Source organism: Ictalurus furcatus, chromosome 7, assembly GCF_023375685.1.
Source record: "Ictalurus furcatus strain D&B chromosome 7, Billie_1.0, whole genome shotgun sequence".
Classification (NCBI taxonomy): Eukaryota; Metazoa; Chordata; class Actinopteri; order Siluriformes; family Ictaluridae; genus Ictalurus; species Ictalurus furcatus.
Genome location: NC_071261.1, coordinates 26,203,536 through 26,226,335, shown reverse-complemented (window position 1 = coordinate 26,226,335; position 22,800 = coordinate 26,203,536). Strand labels below are relative to the sequence as shown.

The window sequence follows — 22,800 nt, the reverse complement described above, 5'->3', positions numbered from 1 at the left end:
TGATTGCTATTTAAGAGCTGATAGCCATTGTTTTTACATAACTGTGTGGTTCCACAATCGCGTTCAGCCCCCACATACACCCAGTTACAGTTTATTAGGTGTACCCATCTTCTGTCTACACACTGGTCAATTCCCAGGTCAGCTCCCACTAGTGTTGTATCTGACTCAGGGCCTACTGGCGTGATTATATCCCTCGGCTGGCCTGAGAACTTCTGGGAACCCTTCAGGAGGAGCTGGACTCCGTGGTTCGGGATAGAGAAGTCTGCGTGGACCGCCGCAAGAAAAAACATTAAAAATTAAAATTAATGTATGAACCTGCAATATAAGTTCACTTTTTAGGTGTACAGTTATTGACTGTAGGACATGACACGGTTGTGTGTGTACTACCGATACAAATGTATCTTGCTGGCCATTTTATTACAGACCTACCTTGTTTGTCCACTTTATAGTGTACAGTTAGAGATTATAGCTCTCTCCCCAGGCACAGTGTGTTAATTATGATCTAGCCCTCCACCAGGGTCAGCTTCTGACCACAAGATGACCAAGTTGCACAACAGATAATATATATTACATATATATAAAGTGCAGGGCTGACAAACTTTGCAAAGCAACACTCAGTAACTGTATACCAACAAAAAGCACATGCATGTTAAGGGAGCCAAGGTTTATCTAATGAAGTGGTAACTGAGCATATATCTCAGCTGTGCTGCCAAATAAATAGTCTGCCTCAACATGAGGATCCATAGATAGCTTTGTTTTCTAGACTCTAGACCTTACTTAATGAACAGGTATATTTGTTATAGCTGTAAGTCTTCACTGACAAATTATGTACATCATTTACTGCTGCCTAAAGTGTAAACTAATTTAGATTATTTTATGCAATATACCAAAAATGCAATTGACCATTTAATGTTCACTATTTTGTTCAACATGGTGGATGCTTTTTTTCAATTTCTTTCAGCTTTGCTAGTACACAGCTGCTGAAACATGTTGCTTTGGACTTATCTGGAATTACTGTTTTGGAGTTATCTTCCAATGTGCACGTACAGTCAAATTCAGACAGATACAACAACACACATGAAAGTGCAGTTTAATAATTTTTAGGGTGTCCCAATATATGAATTATCCCAGTACACTTTAAAGTTTATTCATGAATTACATTCCACCCTGCACTTCAAAATGTATGGATAAACTTATGCACACACAATGTAATGCATTCCAGAATACAATGTAAATCAAATCACTGCAAAAAGTCTAAATCATATCAACATGGCAGCTCAGTCTCGGTCTTGTGTGCATTATTACACTATCAGGGTTGGACAACTGTTGTAATAATAAAATGGACAAAAACAATTAAATTGCTAAATGCAAATATTTGATAATCATAAACTAAAATACACCATTCTAACTGTAGAAATACATAAACTCATGCCTGCACTCTCTAGCTCTCACTGCTTTAGCTAAAGACTTGAGTGTATCTCATGTTTGAGGGGTATAGATTATGTGTTCATCCACTGTATGTAAAACTTGTTTCCCCAAACAGAAGCACCACTATTACTATACTCAATGTTGCTACATGGAATCATTATCTGCGGGAAGTAAACGGCAGCTTTAATGAACATTTAATCTGGGATGAAAAGTAGTGTGCAATGAGATCAGATCATGCACACAGTCATTAATGGCAATTCTCTTTAACCGGTTCATCCTGTAAAGCCGTCTGTAAATGAGCTGCCTCGCTGTCTGGCTGCGTAGTCTTGCTCACATTTGTCCGATTGTCCAGGGCCAGCTGTATGGCCCAGATGCTGAGAGGTCTCATGTAAGCCAAGGAGCGATAGATCCCTTTTTCACAGTATGCCTCAGGAGTCTGAAAGGCCATTCCTGTCTGCTCCCACACTGTCCGATAGCAACCTTCAGCAGTGTGAAGTCCTTCCTCTAACAGACCCTGAGAGACCGAGGTACAGACAGCTGACATTATTAACAATTACATACTAATGAGGATGAAGAAGTCCGGTCATATAAAAGGGCAAGACGAGATCAGGTAGCATGCAAATTTGATACCTTCTAAAAGTACATACACTGACCACTTTATAAGGAAAACCCTTACACCTGCAAAATCAGGAAATTATATTATCATCCAATCACGTTGTACCAGTGCAATGCATAAAATCACGCAGACACAGGAACACTTCAGTTAAGGTTCACATCAAACAGAATAGGGAAATAAGTGACTTTGACAGTGGTATGGTTGTTGTTACCAAGAGGGCTGGTTTGAAACTGCTGAACTCCTCGGACTTTTATGCACATCTACAGAGATGATACAGAATGCTACGAAAAACGAACATCCAGTGAGCGGCAGTTTTGCGGGTTGAAACACCTTGTTGATGAGAGAGGTCAGAGGAGGATGAGCAGACTGGTTTAAACTGACAGAAAGGCTATGGCAACTCAAAGAACCACTCTTTACAACCACTGTGAGCTGAAAAGCATCTCAGAACATGCATGAAGTTGAACCTTGAGATTGATGGGCTATAGCACCGGATTTCACTCCTGTCAACCAAGAACAGGAATCTAAGGCTAACAGTGGACACCGGTTCACCTACACTGGACTGTTGAAGATTGGAAAAAGACCAGACAATGTTTTTCAAATCTTCAACTGCAGATTCAACTGTGTAGGTGAGCATGTGCCCACTGTAAGCTCTGATTCCTGTCCCCAGACGATCAGTCTGTTTGGTATCACCATACAAACCATGGTGAAAGTCACTGAGGTCCAAATTTTTTTTTTCACCATTCTGTCATTTGATGTGAACAATAGCTAAAACTTTAGACTATATCTGCATGATAATATGCATTGTGCTGCTGCCACATAATTGGTTGTTTGGATAATGCAGAAATGAGCAAGTGTTCCTAATAAAGTGCCAGCGAGTGTATGTTATCCAGAAATGTGTCCACCAATCTCCATACTGACCTCCTGAATCATAGTAGCTGCCAATCCATAGACTACACCAACCCAGACCTCATCTGACTGGACACTGGAGCGATCAGGCACACCCTCTGGTCTCATGCCATTCACAGCCCCCATCTGTCCTCCTGCAAAGCTCATCACGTTCAGATCAAATACGCTTTTCAGCGCACTGCGGATCTTCTCCTTAGGGAAAACCTTGAGGAAAGTAATTGGCCCGAGTTACGCACACATTCGTTTTAAACTGTGAAATACAGTATAATGTACATGATACATCTCAAAGCCACACACATACACCATTATAAAGCAGTTTGCATCATGAGGAAGATGCCCTGCCAGAGAGAACGAAGGAGGGAAAAAAACTGATTGATGTATCACGACACATCAAGATAAATAACGCAAACTAAAAAGGCAATTCAGTGTTCACACATGCTTCAAGTAGTTTTACCTGTAAGTTTAGAACATATCAATAGCCTGCCTCTTACTTTCCCAACATCCTCTAACTTCTGTGGTTTTGTATAATACAAAACTAAACAGGAGATTCTCATTATACACTGCAAATTACTATATTTTTCCATATTTCCACTAAGATCTTCAACTGAAATTGCTGTGTTAGAGCTCTACAAAAGAAGGTTAGTGAACACTTTAGGTTGCATCACCCTGACATGTTGATCCTTCTTTGGCCTCATCATCTTTACTGCACTGTGGTACAGCCAAATCCCATTTTCTGAATGCAGACGATTTCCCCAGATGTCTGGGATTTTCTTACTTTAGAATTCCATGCATTTTTACAGAAACTGAGAATGAATTTATATTTATGTATTATACTTGTATTTATTCTTCTGTTAGGATGTACAAAGCAAAATTTTCTGCAGCTTAGGAACTTGTAAAAGCTTTAGAAAGGTTTAAATTTAAACAAATAAAATTAAATTAAATAAAAGAGATAGGGCCCTGTGTGCCCATTCAGTTTGAAATTCTGCATCATCTGGGAAATCAAGCTGGCTTTAAAAAACAGTTTTGGTTTCTTCAAAATAATGGAGAGATTCATAGAAATGTTTGAGATTCCCTTAAGAGCCACATTAGTGTTTTCTGGCCTGCATCATCAAAGTGTATGCTTGTGCAGTGAGGCCAGTGTGTTCATGGCAAAGCAGAAGCCCTACAAGAATAACAGTCTTATTTTTCTGAAAAGGACAACAGAACCAACCTCAAACTCCTCATCTCCTAATCCAGATGCCCCGAGGAACCACTGGCCTGCACATTGGTCAGACATCACACTGTTGGACATATTTCGCCCACTGCTGTCATAGTTATAGTATTTGCCTGGAAATAAGAGGCAGAGCCACAGGAGGGGAGAAAAAGTAAGAAATTGGAAATACGAATAAGTTCGAGACTATAGCCATCTAGTTAATACTTAAGCCCTGATTTACTACAGGTTGCCAAGACCTACAAAAACCTGCAAGCTGATGTACTAACAAGGGTGATGGAGGACTGTGTCCTTTCAAATGAGAATAATAGCATGTGTTGTTCATTTCTGCATGTTATTCAGCCTTAGTGAATACAATCGTGAAAAAATAAGTACACCCTATAGAAATTGCTGGGTCTTAATTTTTTTTTAACATATTTGGACAAGTAAACATTTGATCCTCTTTGAAACAGTGCCTATTATTAAAGGTGATGCACTCTATCAAATGACATGCAATTGAAATATTGTATTAATTTTCAAAATTTAAATTAACAAACACTCAGATCAGTCACATGGAAAAATTAAGCACACCACTACATTTATCACACCTTCAAATCCATAAAATGAGAATCAGATGTTCAAGATTGGGCGCAAGTGATTAGAACCTGCAGGTGGAACCTGTCTTATTTATACCCCTCTCACATCTAGTGTGTGGTGTTCCCGTTGTTATTGAGGTGTGTGGTGTCATCATGCCAAGATCTAGACTTCTGTAGACCTTCAGAAAAAGGTTGTGGATGCCTAAGAGTCTGGCAAGGGGTTTAAAATTATCTCCAAATTATCTGATATACATCATTCCACTGTAAGGAAAGTCATCTACAAATTCCACAGATTTCAAACGACTGCCAATTTGTCCAGGACTGTCCATCTCGGCAAATTCAGCCCAAGAGCAGACCACCTGATGCAAAAAGAAGTCTCCAAGAACCACATTTCATCACAGGATCTGCTAGTAAGTCTTGCAACTGTTGGTGTCAAAGTGTGTGTTTCTACAATCAGAAAAATACTGCACAAATTTGACCTGCATGAGAGGCGTGCCAGGAAAAAGCCTTTGCTTTCTAAAAAGAAGAGTAAAGCAAGACTACATTTTGCCAATGAGCATTTTGTAATAATGTGCTCTGGACAGGCGAATCAAAGATAAAGTTGTTTGGCCACAGTAATGGTAAACATGTTTGGCTTTGCTCGAGAAGCACCTCGTACCAACTGTGAAGCACGGTGGTGGAAATGTTATGGTTTGGGGTTGCTTCATTGCCCCAGGGACTGGACAGCTTGCATTCATCGATTCAATTATGAATTCTGCATCATATCACTGCTTGAAGATAACGTGAGGCCATCTGTCCGATAGTTGAAGTTGAACCGAAAGAGGACCTTTCAACAGGACAATGATCCTAAGCACACTAGCAAATCCACCAAGGAATGGCTCAAAAAGAAGAAATGGAGGGTTATGGAATGGCCTAGTCAAAGCCTGGACTTGAAACCCACTAAAATGTTGTGGGAGGGGCTTTGAAACAGGCAGCACATGCAGGAAAACCCTCAAACAACTTGCATTTTGAGTGGTCAAAAATTCCAGCAAGCCGATGTCAGAGACTGGTGGAAAATTATGCAAAATGCCTACCAGTTATTATTTCTGCTAAATGGAGCAATACTGGCTTCTGAGGCCAAGGATGTACTTACTTTTTACACAGAAAAATACCACATCTATTGATATTTCTTTTGAATAATGATTGAAAAAGCTTTTTTCCTTGGGGTTTTGTTCAAGTATAGCAACTTGATTAATAGGCATTGTTTCAAAAACAATCAAATGTTTGCTTGTCCAAATATGTCCAAAAAAAAAAACCAAACAAAAAAAAAACCCAACCATTTCCATAGGGGTGTACTTATTTTTTTTTCACATGACTGTATGCAATTTAGGGTGTTTCTGCATAAAAGTGCAAAATACATGGGATTCAACACAAATACATTAATTTGAAGACCGTGTATTAAATTTCATTTTAAGCAAAAGTGGGCAAAATTCTACCATTCACTATTCTAACAAGACTATGCTTCGGTATCTCAAAATAATCAAACCGTTTCTTAAATTGCTGACAATATAACCACAGCAAAGTTGTTTTCATATTATATTCACCACACATTCACATCTCTGATGCCAAAAGCATTTAAATATAAACTATGAAAAAGTTTTCACACACCCTACTCTAGGAACAGAACAGGTACTCTTGTGTTCAGTTCATACTGTATTTTTGTATGGTTTTTCGATACCTCTCACAGCCTTGCAAAACCTAATTTACATATTGTTTCCACCCCTACTTTGCATGGGACTATCTTGTTTTTTGGTTTTTTAAAAAAAAAAAATTGTACTCAAAATGCCCACTGTTTGCCTGCAATTTATCCTCTCGCACACACAAATTAGTGCGTTACATGGGATCTCAGTAAATCAGTGCCTCAGTGTCTAGTCTAGTTTTCTCCCTTCATTTATGCAGTTCTGTTCAGATTGGGCTGAATTTGATCACATAATTTCAGTCTAAGGGTAAACTCACCATTCCACAGTAGTTTATCAAAGGCGGCACTGCCTCGCTTCAAGATGTCTCTGTAGCGCTCATACAAAGAGTCATTTTTAAGAAGTTGTGCCATCTTACACATTACACACAGCGAAGCCAGCCACAGACCCCCACAGTATGCACTGAAACACCACAAATTAATAGCAAGGAGTAAAACATTTTTTTTTTCTAATTTCAAACATTTGTTTCAAAACACTCTACTGATACAGCAATGGAAGTATACCTCATGTTAAAATATGTTAAACAGGTATGACAAAGTGCTGCAAAAATGCTTCCCAAAAATGCCAGTGGACTGGCTACACTAAATGCCATTAGGTGTGAATGAGTATGTGCATAGTGCATGAGAGGTATTCAGTGGGGTTAAACTCAGGGCTCTGTGCAGGCCACTCGAGTTCTTCCACACCACTGTTGGCAAACCATGTCTTTATGGAGCTCGCTTTGTGCACAGGGGCATTATTATGCTGGAACATGTTGGACCCCTAAGCGAAGGGAAATTGTAATGATACTATAATACTATAATAATGCTTTGTAGCAACAGTTTGGGGAAGGCTCGCATATGGGAGAGAATACCAGCTATTAAATCTAAAGAAAAAAATGGTTTTGACATTAAAGAATGTGATGACTGAAACTGGATGCAGTGTTCTCCCCTGTGGAAGCCTGATGGGTCAATTTGTACCCATGGATTTCATGTCCTCTTGTGTATCTACTGTAGCCTACTTTGTCTGTACTGCATTTGCAACAGGATGAACATGTCTATGAACTTGTTTTTCATTCACTGTACAAGGTTCATACTTCACATACTTTATTTTGCCATGCCTGCCTCTTTGTTCCTAGGACTTCACAAAAACATCTCACTTTTTCCTCTCCCTCCACTTAAAACTAACCTGGGTCCTGTTACAGTCCAGCCATCATAAGTTTGGTCAGCATAGCCGGAGTTCTCTATTAGGCCATCCCCATCTGTATCAAACTTCATTTCAGTCTCCATAACCACCTGAAAGAACCAAACCAACATCAGGTAAGCTGACAGACATGTTCAGCTAATACCAGGTAAGGTGCATGTAACTAGATAATAATAATAATAATAATAATAATAATAATAATATCAGTATAGTCCCTCATCAACTCATGCTGAAAATAGTAGCATGTATTTCAGGTTATTAAACCAGCAAAATAAAACTTATAGCTTATTTACAATTATCTCCATAATTTTTGGGACCTTTGGTACAGATGAGTAAAAAATTTTGTGAAAGAAAGTCTTTATAATTATTAACTTACTCTCACCCTGAAAATATAAAATATATCTAAACTGTACTTGAAGTACATTTATTTAAAGAACATAAAAACCCTTATCAAAAATATTTTTCTACCAAAACCACCTGTCACAATTATTTGCACCCCTGCATTTAGTACTTTGTGCAACCTCCCACTGACAGCATAACAGCACAGAGTCTTCTCCTATGAGTGCTCTAAATGATAAAATGATAAAGACTAAGGAATTTTAGAGCACTCATCAACACAGAATCACTCCTGGGTTCTAGTGCTACATTTCACTAAAGGTCATAACACTTTAGTTTAGTTTTGTTAGCTTGTTGCTAACAAAAGGCAAGCATAGATGTGTCTGTGTTTTCCCTCCACATTTCTCAAATGCATGAAGGTTGAAAATGATGTAATTCTGAGCTCTGACGTCCCACTTCCATGATAAGTCAAATACAGCATAGGTTCTCTACTAGACTCTACTCTTCACGCCACAGGTTTTCTGACTCCATCATATCATCAACTTTTCTTTGCACTGCTTAACATCCCTGTAACCTTGGAAGAGAATACTAATGATCCCCCTTTCTTATTTCAGCAGACATTGCAGCTAAATCAGTGCAGGTACGCATCCAGTTCACCTGGCAGATGGGCCACATGTCCATCAGGTACTGCAGGTCCTGAGTTAGGTGGTAGTCACGGTACACCTGCAGAACAAACTTCAGGTTCAGGTCTTTCCAGTCTGCCGTGTCATGAATTTGATAGGCATTGACACGTTGCCAAGGCTCGTCATCTAATAAATAAGGAAAAAGTTTGTAATTTTCAGTGACTCCAGCAGTAAATCCAACAAAGGCAGAAATATTTGAACTCGCTCAGACACAAATTACTGACTATATGCATAGATAGCTAGCATTGCCTGAATTGGAGTTGCTTCCTGTGGCTTTAGCAAGCTCTTCACCCAATTTAGCTATAGTCAGTACAACATGAAATTTAGGCAAATCCATTTGACATTCTTACGGCATTCAAATAAAACATTACCTTATAATGTTTAATGTATAAAGGACAGTACACAGGAATGGCACTACTATTTCAATGAATTCAGAGCACATTCTTCAGCATCAGTGATTAATTTACCCTTTTAACTCATTTAGCTATGTGATCAGCTTCTAGTTACAAGTTTTTAATGTTACCAGTTGCATTACAAAAATGAAAGCTGCTCTTCTGAGATCAATTTATCTTCTTATGCAGTAAGCACTTCTTCTCTTGCTGTTTTAAATGACATTTTTGTAACCAGCATAAAATATCAAACACTCCGTTTCTAATTACTGTTTGTTTAGATCTTGTGATTGTAATTTTGTGGTTTTGACATTAATGCATTTTTTCCAGTCAGGGCCACCATGGCAACAGCTGCCGGTGATTAAAGTCACTATTTACATGGATAGCAGTCCATTTTATGAAAAATAAATAAATAAAAAGACATCTTTTGTGCCAGGATGGCTTCTTAATACTCTATTCAGGTACAGTTGACTTAAACTACCGTAGTTGTTGAGACAATCAGAGAAACTCAGTCTGGTTTAGCACAAGGCTAGATGATATGCAAGAGGCAAATTAACACTGGCATGAAAGCAGTAAGTACATATTCTTGTGAGCAAGTACATATTCTTGATGGCAGTTGGATTATTACTAACCTGGGTCTCCAATGTCATGGGGTACTACATTCCTGGTCTTAACAGGTGAGCAATGCCCATTCATGAGGTTCACCCTTTCTGTGGGGTCATACTGTACCACACTACCAGCTGGGAAAGGAATGAGAGATGGAGGAATAAGGAGAAGATTGGTTAAAAAAAAAAAAAGGGGATAATTACTGAATAGGGTGCATGGAAAATACTTAATGACAAACACATGGAATGTGAGAACAGTTCCTCTCACCAATATCATACTGTAGACTCAGAGCCAGTTTGGGCCAGAGCATGATAAGTGCAAAGGAGGCATAGAAGTGCACATCGTATGTGTTGTACATCCTGTACTCCTGACCTACAAACAGGAAAGGTTACAGAAAAAAATGCAGGGTTAACACTTCAGGGTCATTTCAGCTTGTATCCATTGCCAAATTGAAGGAACTATCTGGAAATTAAAGTTGGATTTGACTGATTTTGCTTTCATGGCACCAAACAATCACTTTAAGTCCAGCATAACACAGCATAACCACAATCAACTGACATTTAAATGTTAAGCAGATCAAGGACTCCACCTCAGTCATGCTCAAAAACAAATAATTTTGTGTTTTTCAAATTTACATGCTTATTCAACTAGGCAAAGATCTAGCTTGGGCAGTCACAGCAGGTGCCATCATTGTTTAAAACAAGCTTGATGCCAAGTCTAGAGATCCAAGTCCAGATACTTACCCTCTAAATAGGCAAAGCGGCCATATTCCTTGAGGACAGGGGGCTGTGCAGGAAGACCACCTTCTTCTGGGCGAAGCCCTCCACTAACATCCCAGTCTTCGGGAAGCTCCACCCACACCGTGCCCCCATCCACAACAAAGTATAACTCATTAAACAAGGCTGATTTATACCAGGAAGGGAGAGAACTAAAAAAAAAAAAAAAAAAAAAAAAAAAACACAGACAAATACATAAAGGTTATTTTATATATATATATATATATATATATATATATATATATATATATATATATATATATATATATATATATATATATATATATATATACACACACACACACACACACACACACATACATACACACACACAAATATATACATAATTTATACACACATGCATACAGATATACACACAGGCTATTTTTATGAAATTTCTGCATTACAAAGTAACAGTAATGACATAACTATGTGAAAACATATTCAGAAGCATCACTTCTTCACTATTATCACAGTTTCACTATTTGTCTGACAAAAAAAATTCAAGCAAAAGCCTTTAAATCAAAATGCTGGCATTTTCACTCCAGGTCTACACTACAGTTCATGCAGTTAATCCTAAAGGATCTCCTTACCCATCTTCCAGAATAGGTCTCTGCCACTCCTCAATGCCCTCCTCCCAGTCTTTGTAATGTGTAAGTGCGTAGTGTGAAAGAGCTGGGCCTGCGTTTCCTTTGGTACCATAGTAACGTGCATAACGTCTAACAGAAAAACCCACAATATTCCATTACTGTTTTGTGGTCAGTGTATGGTAAATGTCTGGCAATGCAGATAAATGAACTGCCGTATTTCATTATTTAATCCTGGAATGTAATTATACCAAAACAACAGGTATGTATACCTGATGTGCTCTCTTTCCCTCGAGCCAAAAGTAATTTTTGGCATGTCCCAGGCCAGGCAGAACTCCAGGCTGTTGTGTCCATGAGCAGGCACAGAGCAGCCCACCGCCAGTGCCGCTGCCACTGTCTCTCCTCTCTGAATTGGAGGGCTGGAGCCAGAGGGTGAGTCTAACTCCCCATCACTTATCAGATCACTCCAAACGGCTTTTCCAGTGTCGTTAGGACTGAAAGCAGTCTGGTGGGTAATCTTTCTGTTGGACTAAACCCCATTCAAAAAGCATTAAGAAATAATCTGCACACACAGGAAATGTTCACTAGCACTGTTTGTGGCAAAAGGGAATCATTCAACTAGTGGAAAGATAGTTAATAAGAAATGAAAGTTATGAAATGAAATGCTTAAGCACATATAGTCTTTTACCAATGAATTATACAGACACGTATAGTGAAATCTGACATTATACATATCTTATGTAGCAAATAAAACACACTGGATGTACTGTTATAGAAAAATAATCAGTGATGAGGGGTTGATATGGCCCAACATGAAGTGGAGTTTCAGCACCAAAGTTTGTTTATTTCTCTGCAATGGCCAATCCTGAAGTATTTTATTCCTCTTAATCCACAGCATTTTGCCAATCAGTGCTAACAATTTATTATAAATTAAGGAATGTCATACCATACTTTTATCCATTTATAACATTTAATGTTGTGGAACATCTGGAAAACCAGCTTCTCCTATTTTCTCTTTTGAAATCATTAAGACAAAAATTGTAATTGTCTTGTTACTGAGAAACCACAAAGTCCATGATCCTGAACACTTTCCCAGAACAGCTATAAAGGGCTAGACACTGGAGATCAATGATCATCATTTTTTCTTGTTTATTTCATCTGTTTATTATTAGACCTAGATTATCTGCAGCATCTACCATAAGGTTCCTGTGTACGTTTTTACTACAGAAACAATAATATACTACAAGGAGAGCATGAATATAAACCTGATATACCGCTGGCAGTACTGTAGCATAACAAAAAAAAAAAAAAAAAAGATTACACAGAATAAAAACAATAAATAACAAAAAAGCATAAAATTATTTTAGCTGAGCTGACTCCATTAATAAGGTGTGTCACCTGTTCTCGAGATGCCATACACAGTGTGTACGGGTTCACCGCTGAGCAGTGGTGAAGCAAAACCCCTGACACTGACTCGCCCTCTTTTTCCAAGTGGAATGGTTCATTCCAATGACCCCCACATTTTTCCTCCTTGTGGCCTGATCCATTGACCATGGTAAACATGATTGTGACATCCAGTGCGTAGTCATTCTTGTTCTCTATATCCCACACAAACACGGCAACCGGAAAACTTGAGTCCTGTGAATGCAAATGCAGACATCAAACAGGGCAGGTTCTTTACAATAATAAAAAAATACAAATTTAATTAACTATTCGAATGTGTAAATGTTTAACACAATCCATCCTTTGAAATGTGTAGGTTTTATAAGAACCCATGTAAGTGAGAGCAAAGATTGAAGGAACGTAATTGTACAGAACACAATATGATACTTAAACAGTGTTACAATAATTACTTAAAATGTTGCAGTATTCTTAAATACTAAAGTGAAAAGCCTTTTTTTGTTTTAACTGGTAATTGAAGGAGCCTGCTGGATATTAAAGCAAGTTCTTTATTTTTGGAACATAAGACCAAAATGCTGCGTAGCGACTTTATTTATTACATTATGACCATCAACAGAAGCTATAATACCATGCAGCTAAGACAAACAATGTATTGAGAATACAAAAGCACAGAACTCATTAATCATGATGAACATGTAATTTGCTTCAGTCAGTCACCTTGTAGTTGTGTGGGATGACAGGTGACACCTGCCTGCAGGTAAGGGTGACGTTCTGGCCGGGCAGCTGGTAGACGGTCCAGGCTCGGGGGTAGAGTGCATGGTAGAACGCGAACGCACCACAGTAACCCCAGTTCCAGTCCTGCAGTGTGTGAGGACGTTCGGTGGACAACACTTGCTGATAGATTGTCTGACCATCCCTACGTAGGCAAACTGTAAACTGTGAGCAGGAAATAGAATAAGGTAAGGAGGGATGGACATACATACATTTTGCTTTTAGAGCAGTCCAAGTGAAGAACACTAGAGAGAAAGGCACATTATCAATCACACAGCACTCCAACAGTGAATTTTTTGTTGTTATTATTGCTATAATTATTGTTGTTTAATATATGTATGCCCCAGAAGCTACAAAAACAGCCTATGAACAACTCTATACCTTTAGCTTCAAACCAAATGCAGGATCTATGAATATTCATGACCATACAATGTGTTTTTAAAAAAAAAAAAAAAAAAAAAAAAACACCTCCATATCCACCTGCCACCTAGCACACATTTATTACAGGTAGACAAGGGTTAGATTTCAGTATTTCAGTACACTTTACTGGGATCTTAGGGTCTTTTGGGATCTTTTGGGGCCACATGACTCCTTAAAGGGAGGCATCATTGCAAATCAATCAAACTCTTTTGACTGATCACCTTTATCCTATGATGAAATGTTTCTATCCTGAGAGGAGTGGTCATGTCCAGGATGACCCTTCTCCCATCCACAGCACCGGAAGGCTGAGATTATGAATGGTTTGATGAAGATGATGTAATGGCCTACAGTCACTGGATCTCAACCCAGTTGAAAATCTATGGGAGACTTTGGAATGACGAGTTAGACACTATCTCCATCATCATCATCATCATCATCATCATCATCATCAAAACGCCAAATGAGGGAGTATTTTTGGAAAGATGGTCTTCATCCCTCCCTTAAAGTTCCAGAGACTTGTAGAATCTGTGTATTGAAGCTGTTCTGGAGGCTCATGGTGGCCCAACACTTTACTACCACATTTAATGTTGTGTTATTGTTTTTTTCCATTTGTCACCCATACATAACTAGTGTCATGCACCCAAGCAGAGTCAGCCATTTACCTGGTCAGCAATGACTGTTTTGTAGTGGTACATTCCTGGGTTAAGCTGCCACCTACAGAACTCTCCCTTCCATCCACGTGTAATGCTTCCTCCCCCAATGCCACCCAGGGGGGCACCTACACACAAGAAGGATCATTCTAATCATTTTAACTTTTCTTTTTTTTGCCGGATGTCTGCAGAACACTGAGCACTTACCATAAATCGGCCTTAGAGGCAAAGCATTGAATATGTCTATGAAGGGTGCTTTCTTCTCAATCTTTGTTCTCTGGTACCACCATTTTAAATACCTGCACACACAAATATAAAAGAAACTACATCAGTTTAGGAGTCATTTTCTTTTCTTTTAACTTTATTTATTGACTTTTTTCACAAACATAATAAAAGCATAAAGTACATATAAACCTCCACATACACATTCACACATAAATAAATATACACTTTCAAACGGTCAGTGCCTCTTCCTGACCAATGTTGGGGGGGGGGGGGGGGTAATGGTTACCTCAACAGTCTATTTATTAATTTATTCCTATTCTTAATTTACTCATTAAGACTAAGGGACTAGTTTAACTCTCGTCGGCAGACTTAACATCATTGAAGTGATCTATAAAAGGTTGCCAAATTTTATCAAATGTATTTTCTTTTTTTTCCAGAGAGAATTTAATTCTCTCTAGTTCCAAGTGTTTAATTACATCCCTCATTATATTTGGGTGTGTTGGTGCAGTTTTCTGTTTCTAATTTAGTAAGATTAATCTTTGTGCTAGTAAAGTGATGAATGATACCATATTTTGTTCCTCACAGTTTTTAATGATGTTCCACCATCAAGGAATCTGAATCAATAGGTCTATACAATATTCTTGATAAGGTCAGAAAAACACTATTCTAGTAGTTTGATAACTTTGAACAGCTCCAGAACTATGGGCTAATGATGCCCAGCCCACAGCGATCGCACAAAGGGTCCGTATCTGGAAATATCTTCTTGAGTTTTTGTTTAGACCAATGTAACTGATGTATTATCTGAAATTGTATGAGGCCATGTCTTCACATACCGATGACTATGAATCTGTTTAAGGGCTACCTGCCATCGCTCCTCTGCAATCTCATTCTCCCAGGGATATATCAAGTGTTCCAAAGTTGTGCATGTCAACTGAGACAGTTTCTCAAATATCTTGAATAAGTATCAATTCCATTACAGATTGGTTTGGGGAATTGGAATATGATGAATTATTTGTTTAACAAAAGTTTCACACCTGCAATCCAAAACCAAACCTTGACAGGGATGGAAAGAGGCTTTTTCTACATCTAATGATATAAGTATTTCGGATTGGGGCCTTGATTTAAAGGACTATATTATACAAAGTAATCTACGAGTATTATACACCATTTGTCTAATTTAATGAACCCTGTCTGATCTTCATTAATTACTGTTGGGAGCACATTTTCTAATCTTATGGCCATTATTTTAGCTAAAATGTTGGTGTCTACATTTAGCAAACTCACTGGCCTATATGATGCTGGATCAAGTGGATCTTTGCCTTCTTTATGTAGTAAAGAAATTGATGCTTGGTAAAATGTAGTTGGGAGAAGGCCCCTTTCTAATGGTTCATTAAAAACATCTAGAAGGAGAGGGGCAACTTCTGTAATGAACACCTTGTAAAATTCAGGCGTATACCCATCCAGACCAGGCACCTTTAACGTAAACTACATATCGCTAGCTTAACTTCTTCCAGAGTAATAGGTTCCTCTAAAGATTTTCTGAATCATCCTCTTTAATGGAAGGAGTATTCAAATTATCAAAGAAGTCATCCAAAATTTAACTTTTTTGTTGACTCAGTTGAATACAGTTTAACCTAAAATTGTTTACATTCTTGGTTATTTATTTATGTCTGGAACGGTTTATTAATTTAGTAGTCTCATCTGTTGTTAAAAGTTTCAATTCTGTGTGCAGCGTTAACCTTTTTTGTAAGAAGTTCCGGAGTAGGAGATTTGTTCTATTAATTTATGTCTCTTCTATTTTTGTAATTTTAGTCATATGTGCATAACGAGAAATCATTTGACCACGAATATATGCTTCCCATACCATACTTTTAGAGACTTCTGGGGTTTTGTTAGTTTACATATAAAAACTATTTGGGATCTTGTAAATTCAACGTGTTGCATAAGCTAGTAAACTATTGTCCATTCACCAGGTTGTGGATGTATGTATATTAGGGAAGATTAGTTGTAATTGTAATGTGGCATGATCAGATAGAACAATGGTTTCATAATCAATATGGTCTACAGCAGAAAGTAGTTTAGAATCCAAGAAAAATAATCGATCCAGGAGTAGGAATTGTGTGGCTGAGAGGGGAAAAAAAAAAAAAAGAATATTTTTGTTGAGTTGGGTGTAAGCGTCTCCAAATCTAATGTCTATTATATTCACAGTTTAGGAGTAATTTTGTAAACACTTTCCTTTTAAAACAGGAATTATAGTGATCACTGTTTCTATCGCATAGATGTACTCAGAGTATGACACAATGCACTGCCTGAAAAAAAAACTTAAAATAATTACACTTAAAATAATTACACAACCTTACACAAGAGTCTAAACCACCTTCCCTTTTCTAAATAAATTGCCTGCTTTTCCACTATTGTTTGACATGCTTGTGAGATGTTTAAACATCTCTGGATTTCTGCACGAATGGTTTTCTGTTTTGTCTGAAAAACATCACTCACTCTTTCACACACACACGTACATTTATCGAGACATTTTTATCCTATTAACCACCAGTGTAACTACGCTAGCAATGTCACCCTGTTACATCAGTGCAGCAGAGAACCGCTCGTTTCTAACAGGTAAAACGGAAAATACAGCAACAAAAACAAATCAGCACCACAATCGCTGAGGACATCACAAATATTTCAATATAAACATATTTAGCATGTTTTAGGGTGGAATTTACCTTTAATTACCATTTCATTACCCACCATGTTAGAGTCACACACTTTATCTGTGAGGAAAATAGGTTTGGGAAGCACTACAGTTGTTACCTACAGCACATGCATGTTGGCACATGTTGATCATTAACAAGAGGAACGCTAATTCCCTCAAGGCACTCTTCACCGAAGCCATAAAATAAACTAGGGAATAATATTAGCCACTGAGAAACACAGAAAGTTTCCTCTGTTTGAGTTCTCTGTTGTTGCGTTACTTGTTGTGTCACATTGTTAAGCAATGATCTTTGGTTTTAGAGCACAGAGATACCCTGGCATTGTGCTATAGAATCTCCTGATAGAAACCAGACTTCATTTGGGCTTCAGGCTGGAGAGAGCAAAGCAGCACAAAGCCGTTCTACTCTTTTCTTCATGACTGACAGTAGCGCTGAGGTTTGCAGTCTCCACCAATAAAATGAAGAGGGCACATTAACTGTTGTCTTATCTGTGCATAGGACATTGTTCCAGCAATGCTGAACATCCACATTTGCAACAATATGCAGTTTGTTTAAGAGCATCCCCGCATGGACATGTCTTTTGTTTAATATTTAGGCTCTATATCTCCAGTCTCTTCTGTTTTTCTGTCTTTTAGAAAGTCATGCACAGCTGTTTGCAGGACTGTAGCACTCAGATTGAAGGCAGGACAAAAGGGAGCAGACTGCACTGTGGGATTGACAGGACAAAGCTGAGGAATGTCTCTGTCTGAATTTACGACTGCCCTTTTTCATACACCTTGTCTTAGTTCTTCACCATGCTCATTATAAATAAATTTAAAAAGTCATTAAACTCAGCTCTCAGCACAGTGTTAAAAGGAAGAAATGTGCAACTCTGCTTTAGTGCATGACCCTTATAACTAATGTGTAAGTGTAGTAAAAGCTTGCAGCCTGTTTACAACGCAGTATATCAGTACACATCCGTATGGTTCTCATGCATCAGTCATCGGCCCATAAATCAAAATCAAAGACCATGTAGATGACCAGTGTAAGTGAACATGAAGATTTGTACATGAGCAGAAACTATACATCTGCTTTGTTCCTATCCAACTGAAATAAAACATATGTACAGATTTTTCATGCGTTGCAAGTCAATTAAGTCCCACTTCAAGCATTAACACAGGCTCGCAGTACTATCCATGATCACTGTGGATCAATTATTAACTGTAACTGCCATAGACCGCACCTACATGTTGCACAACACCAGTACCAGGATTGATGAAATCCGTCCCTAATGTTTGTTTTATTCATTAATGACAGGAATATTTTGTGTTTCAGTTGTGAAAGAGCATTGTTTTTGTATCAAACCATTTGAAACTGAATACTGAACTAAAATTCTGATCGAAGTTGATTGACATTTTAGATTCACTTTCAAAATACAATCTAGGCAAGCGAACCCACCTCCCCAATTTCAGAAATTCAAAATATTAACATTCTAATTCAGATTTGAATGTTAGGCTCAACTGCAGAAACTATTAATTCTGTAGTTATTTCTGGAGAAAAAACAAAAACAATAAGTTTGTCTCATTTTGGAATCGAATAGGTAGCTCTTGTAACATAAGGTGACAAGTCTGGGATCCAATGCCTGTTCCATGGATATTTAGAGTCTAATCTCATTTAAATGATTCACTGGTTAATAATAGTCTACTGGCCTTTGGTCAGTCCCAAACGGGTCAAGGTAAAAGGCATTCAGGCAAACAGTAAAAATATCGGTCATCAGAAATGCACTGTCAGTGTTTACTAAGAGCAGCAGTTAAAAGAAAAACCCACTCTGAACAGCTTGCATATAAATTTTAGTATTAAAATGTGGTGTTCAGTGACATCCAATTTATTTTAAAGCTTTACATTTAAGGGCAGAGAGTCACATATGCCGTTCATTATGCTTACCCTTGTACGTTAAGGCCAGTTATACCAGGTTATTATGGTCTATTATACTGGTGAGGGTGTGCTTAAGGAATTCATCATGCAAGTTCACCAGAGGGCCTGTGCAGGTGTAAATGCAGCAAATGTAGTGGGTTAAAAAAAAGGCTCATTTTTCCTCATGAAAAAAAAAAAAGCACAAACCCATGAGCAGAAACTGCAAAAGTAAATGACGACTTGTGAAATAAGGTGTGGTGGCTACATAATATTACATATGTCAAAAACATTCAATCTACCAAACTGGTTAGATTGCATTACATTCAGTGGTAACGCTTTGTTGTCATGTTGCACAATTCCATCTCAATAGGAGTAAGATGCCATTTTTTAAAAATAATTCACTTGTGAATGCAACACAAGTTGATACCATACAGTGCTGTGAAAAAGTATTTGCCTCATCCTGATTTTTTATTTTATATTATTGCAGCAAAAAAAAAAAAAAAGTTATCCAACACCTATCACCAATGTGAAAAACTAATTGCTGCCTTAAACTTAAAATCTGGTTCAAAGTTCAGCTTACAGACTTTGTAACCCTTCCTAGACTGATGTATTTCAATTAAATTCTTCTTCTTCTTCATTTCTAGAAGTTCTTTCAAATTTGACAGTGTATTACTGCAGCAATAACAGCAACCAAACACTTCCGATACCTGGAGATCAGTCTTTCACTTCCTTCTAGGACTAGGACTTACTCCTATGCTTTGGATCATTGTCTTGCTGCATAATCCATTTGCGCTTGAGTTTCAGTTTACAGATTAAAGACCAGACATTCTCCTTTATGATTTTCTGGTAGAGAGCAGAATTCATGTTTCCCTCAATTACTGCAAGTTGCCCAAACCCTGAAGCAGCAAAGCATCCCCACACCATCACACTACCACCACCATGCTTGACCGTAGGTATGATGTTCTTTTTGTGGAATTCTGTGTTTGGTTTACGCCAGATGTAACGGGACCCCTGTCTTCCAAACAGTTCCACTTTCAACTCATCAGTCCACAGAAAATTCTCCCAAAATGTTTGAGTATCATCAAGGTGTGTTTTGGCAAAATTCAGACGAGCCTTAATGTTAGCAGTGGTTTTTACCTCACCACTCTTCCATGGATGGCATTTTTGCCCAGTGTCTTTCTGATAGTGGGGTCATGAACAGTGACCTTTATTGATGCAAGAGAGGCCTGTAGGTCCTTTGATGTTGTCCTTGGCTCTTTTGTGACGTGCTGGATGAGTAGTTGGTGTGCTCTTGGAGGAATGTTGAAAGATCGGCCATTACTGTGCCGAGATTTTTTTCCCATTTGGAGATAATGGCCCACACTGTGGTTCTTTGGAGTCACAGAGCCTTTCAAATAGCTTTGTAACCCTTCCCAGACTGATGTATTTCAAATCACCTTCCTCTTCATCATTTCTGGAATTTCTTTCAACTTTGGCATAGTGTGTTACTGGTTAAGACATTTTAACCAACTTCATGCTGTTGAAAGTTCTATTTAAGTGTTAATTTGATTGAACAGGGTTTGCAGTAATCAGGTCTGGTTGCGTCTAGTCCAGCTGAACCCCATTATGAATGCAGTTTCATAGATTTGGGGAATTAGTAACAATGGGGACAAATGCATTTTCACACAGGCCCAGTTGTTACTGGATAACTATTTTTACTTCAATAAATAACCATATAATTTAAAAACTGTATTTTGTGCTTACTCACCTTGCTATTGTTTTGTCTTATATTTTGTTTTCATTTCTGAAACAATTTAGTATGAGATATATACACAAACAGAAAAAAAATCAATACTTTTTCACAGCACTGTTAGTCCTTTTCTATAAGGAAACCACCATCACTTAATCCAAGCACTTTTCTAAGTGAACACACAAACACACACACCTCAGTTTTCAAAGCCAGCCATTGTAAACCCGATGAAGCACTAAATGTCTCTAACTCAACCTTTCTTTGAACCTGTCAGCAAGAAAGATAATCACAAGTAATCGCATAATAACTGGACAGTTTTTCCCACATTCACAAGCAGCTCATCATCCAAGACTACAACATTTTTTTCCTTCTAAACACACGTTGTTTGGAATTAAATGCAGAATTGCGTTGCAAGAGATTTATAGCTTTATTGCTGATGTGATATTTTACATGGAGAATGGGCAAAGTTTTTATTTATAGCCTTACTTGTTTTCGAGTTACTCGGGTTTGGATTTAACCTATTCAGTTCAAGCGACCAGTTCAAACAGGATAATAACCATATGAAGTAAATAAGAAATATATTACCTAAGATCACGATGGGTTGATATTTCCACCACTGTAACATTTTTTTTAAAGACTTAATGAGGACATCACTAAACAGACCAATTTTTGTACCTTTAGTGTGTATCTTTTATCTGGAAAGGTGCATGTAGTGTATCTAACTAAAAGGTACAAGGGTAGTCCTGTTTAAAAGGTAAACTTCATTCACATTTGTACCTGCAGGACGAGGAAAAGTGCAGTTCAATGCCCTTTTCTAAAAACGTATAAAAAAGAAAGAAAGAAAGCACAAATAACTTTGCTTTTCAGGCATTATAAGACCTTAAGACTTTGTATTTTGTTTTTCAATCAGAGAAAAGCAGACTGTGTGTGCATCTGTGTCCTACAGAAGCCCAAGCCCTAGCCCTAACCCTAACTAAACAGGAACGTGGGCGTCACATCATGAGCTCCTGCTGTGGCATGTTTATTTCTTTCTTTACTTCTTTATTTGAGAGAAATGTGTACCTGAAGCCCAGGCCGATGTGCTGCAGGATGTGGGACAGGGACACGTCTTTAGCCTGAAAAGGTTTTCTTTTCTCCTTGAACTCGTGCGCCAGGCAGATCCTCCACCCATCCTTAGGCACACCGAATCCGGTTTCCGTGCCCTCATACCTGGCCATGAGCTCGGATAACGACCTGCTGTCATTTAAATCCATGCTGGTGGCCTGGTGTATGCAGTTCAAACCTACACTACAATCCCTAATAAGGCACTAGACTTTACTTGAGCTGGAATGTGAAGCTCAGATTAAACCCTCCACCTCCAGAATACTACAGATGACAATATCCACAGTGCACTACATGCATGCACATGCACTAGTGCGAATCACCCTGTTGATGGAGTTATCCCTCCGACCTACACACTGGATGCGATGGTGAATTTGTTTGTAGCTCGACGCTATCCATCCATCCATGGAGCCATCCGTTTCATCGCTCTGTTCAAATAAACGCCATGTTTTTACATGTATATCTCCGACGTAAACGTTCTAATATGTTCCCAAACTAAACGTGTCGCTGCCGCAGTGACTCACGGTCCAACCCGGAATCGGTCCTTAATTAATCCTCCTCCATATACTGTAGTCAATTCAGCTCAGTCAAGATGAACTCATGCGCCCTATTGCAGACTGTACCATTACTCATATACACGGAGGTGGAGTCCTGCAGACCGCAAGTTTATTTACAAAAGAAAATAAACCTCACACGTGACTATACGTACGATTTGTTTTCATTTGACTAAGTCGTTCACTACAAAAAAACCTCAAGAACGAATTACAAGTACACACAAGATATTCATGTTTGTAAATAATAATAATAATGATGATAATACATTCCCCCTTTGCGGTCTTGTAGCCGGCTCATACGCGACTAATACGTTA

The 22,800-nt window shown here is 38.2% G+C and overlaps 1 protein-coding gene across 1 annotated transcript; it reads right to left on the bottom strand.

Annotated features, from left to right (window-relative positions):
• Positions 1-1,074: 1,074 nt before the first annotated feature.
• Positions 1,075-22,773, bottom strand: gba2 (glucosidase, beta (bile acid) 2). Its single transcript, XM_053629529.1, has 16 exons — positions 21,893-22,773; positions 14,477-14,568; positions 14,282-14,397; positions 13,146-13,364; positions 12,426-12,665; positions 11,300-11,556; positions 11,034-11,159; positions 10,408-10,592; positions 9,932-10,036; positions 9,691-9,798; positions 8,644-8,795; positions 7,636-7,742; positions 6,731-6,873; positions 4,161-4,276; positions 2,963-3,154; positions 1,075-1,942 (listed from the first exon to the last, which is right to left on the bottom strand). Exons 1-16 carry the CDS (start codon positions 22,081-22,083, stop codon positions 1,676-1,678), a joined length of 2,616 nt encoding a protein of 871 aa, XP_053485504.1. The 5' UTR covers positions 22,084-22,773; the 3' UTR covers positions 1,075-1,675.
• Positions 22,774-22,800: the final 27 nt, after the last annotated feature.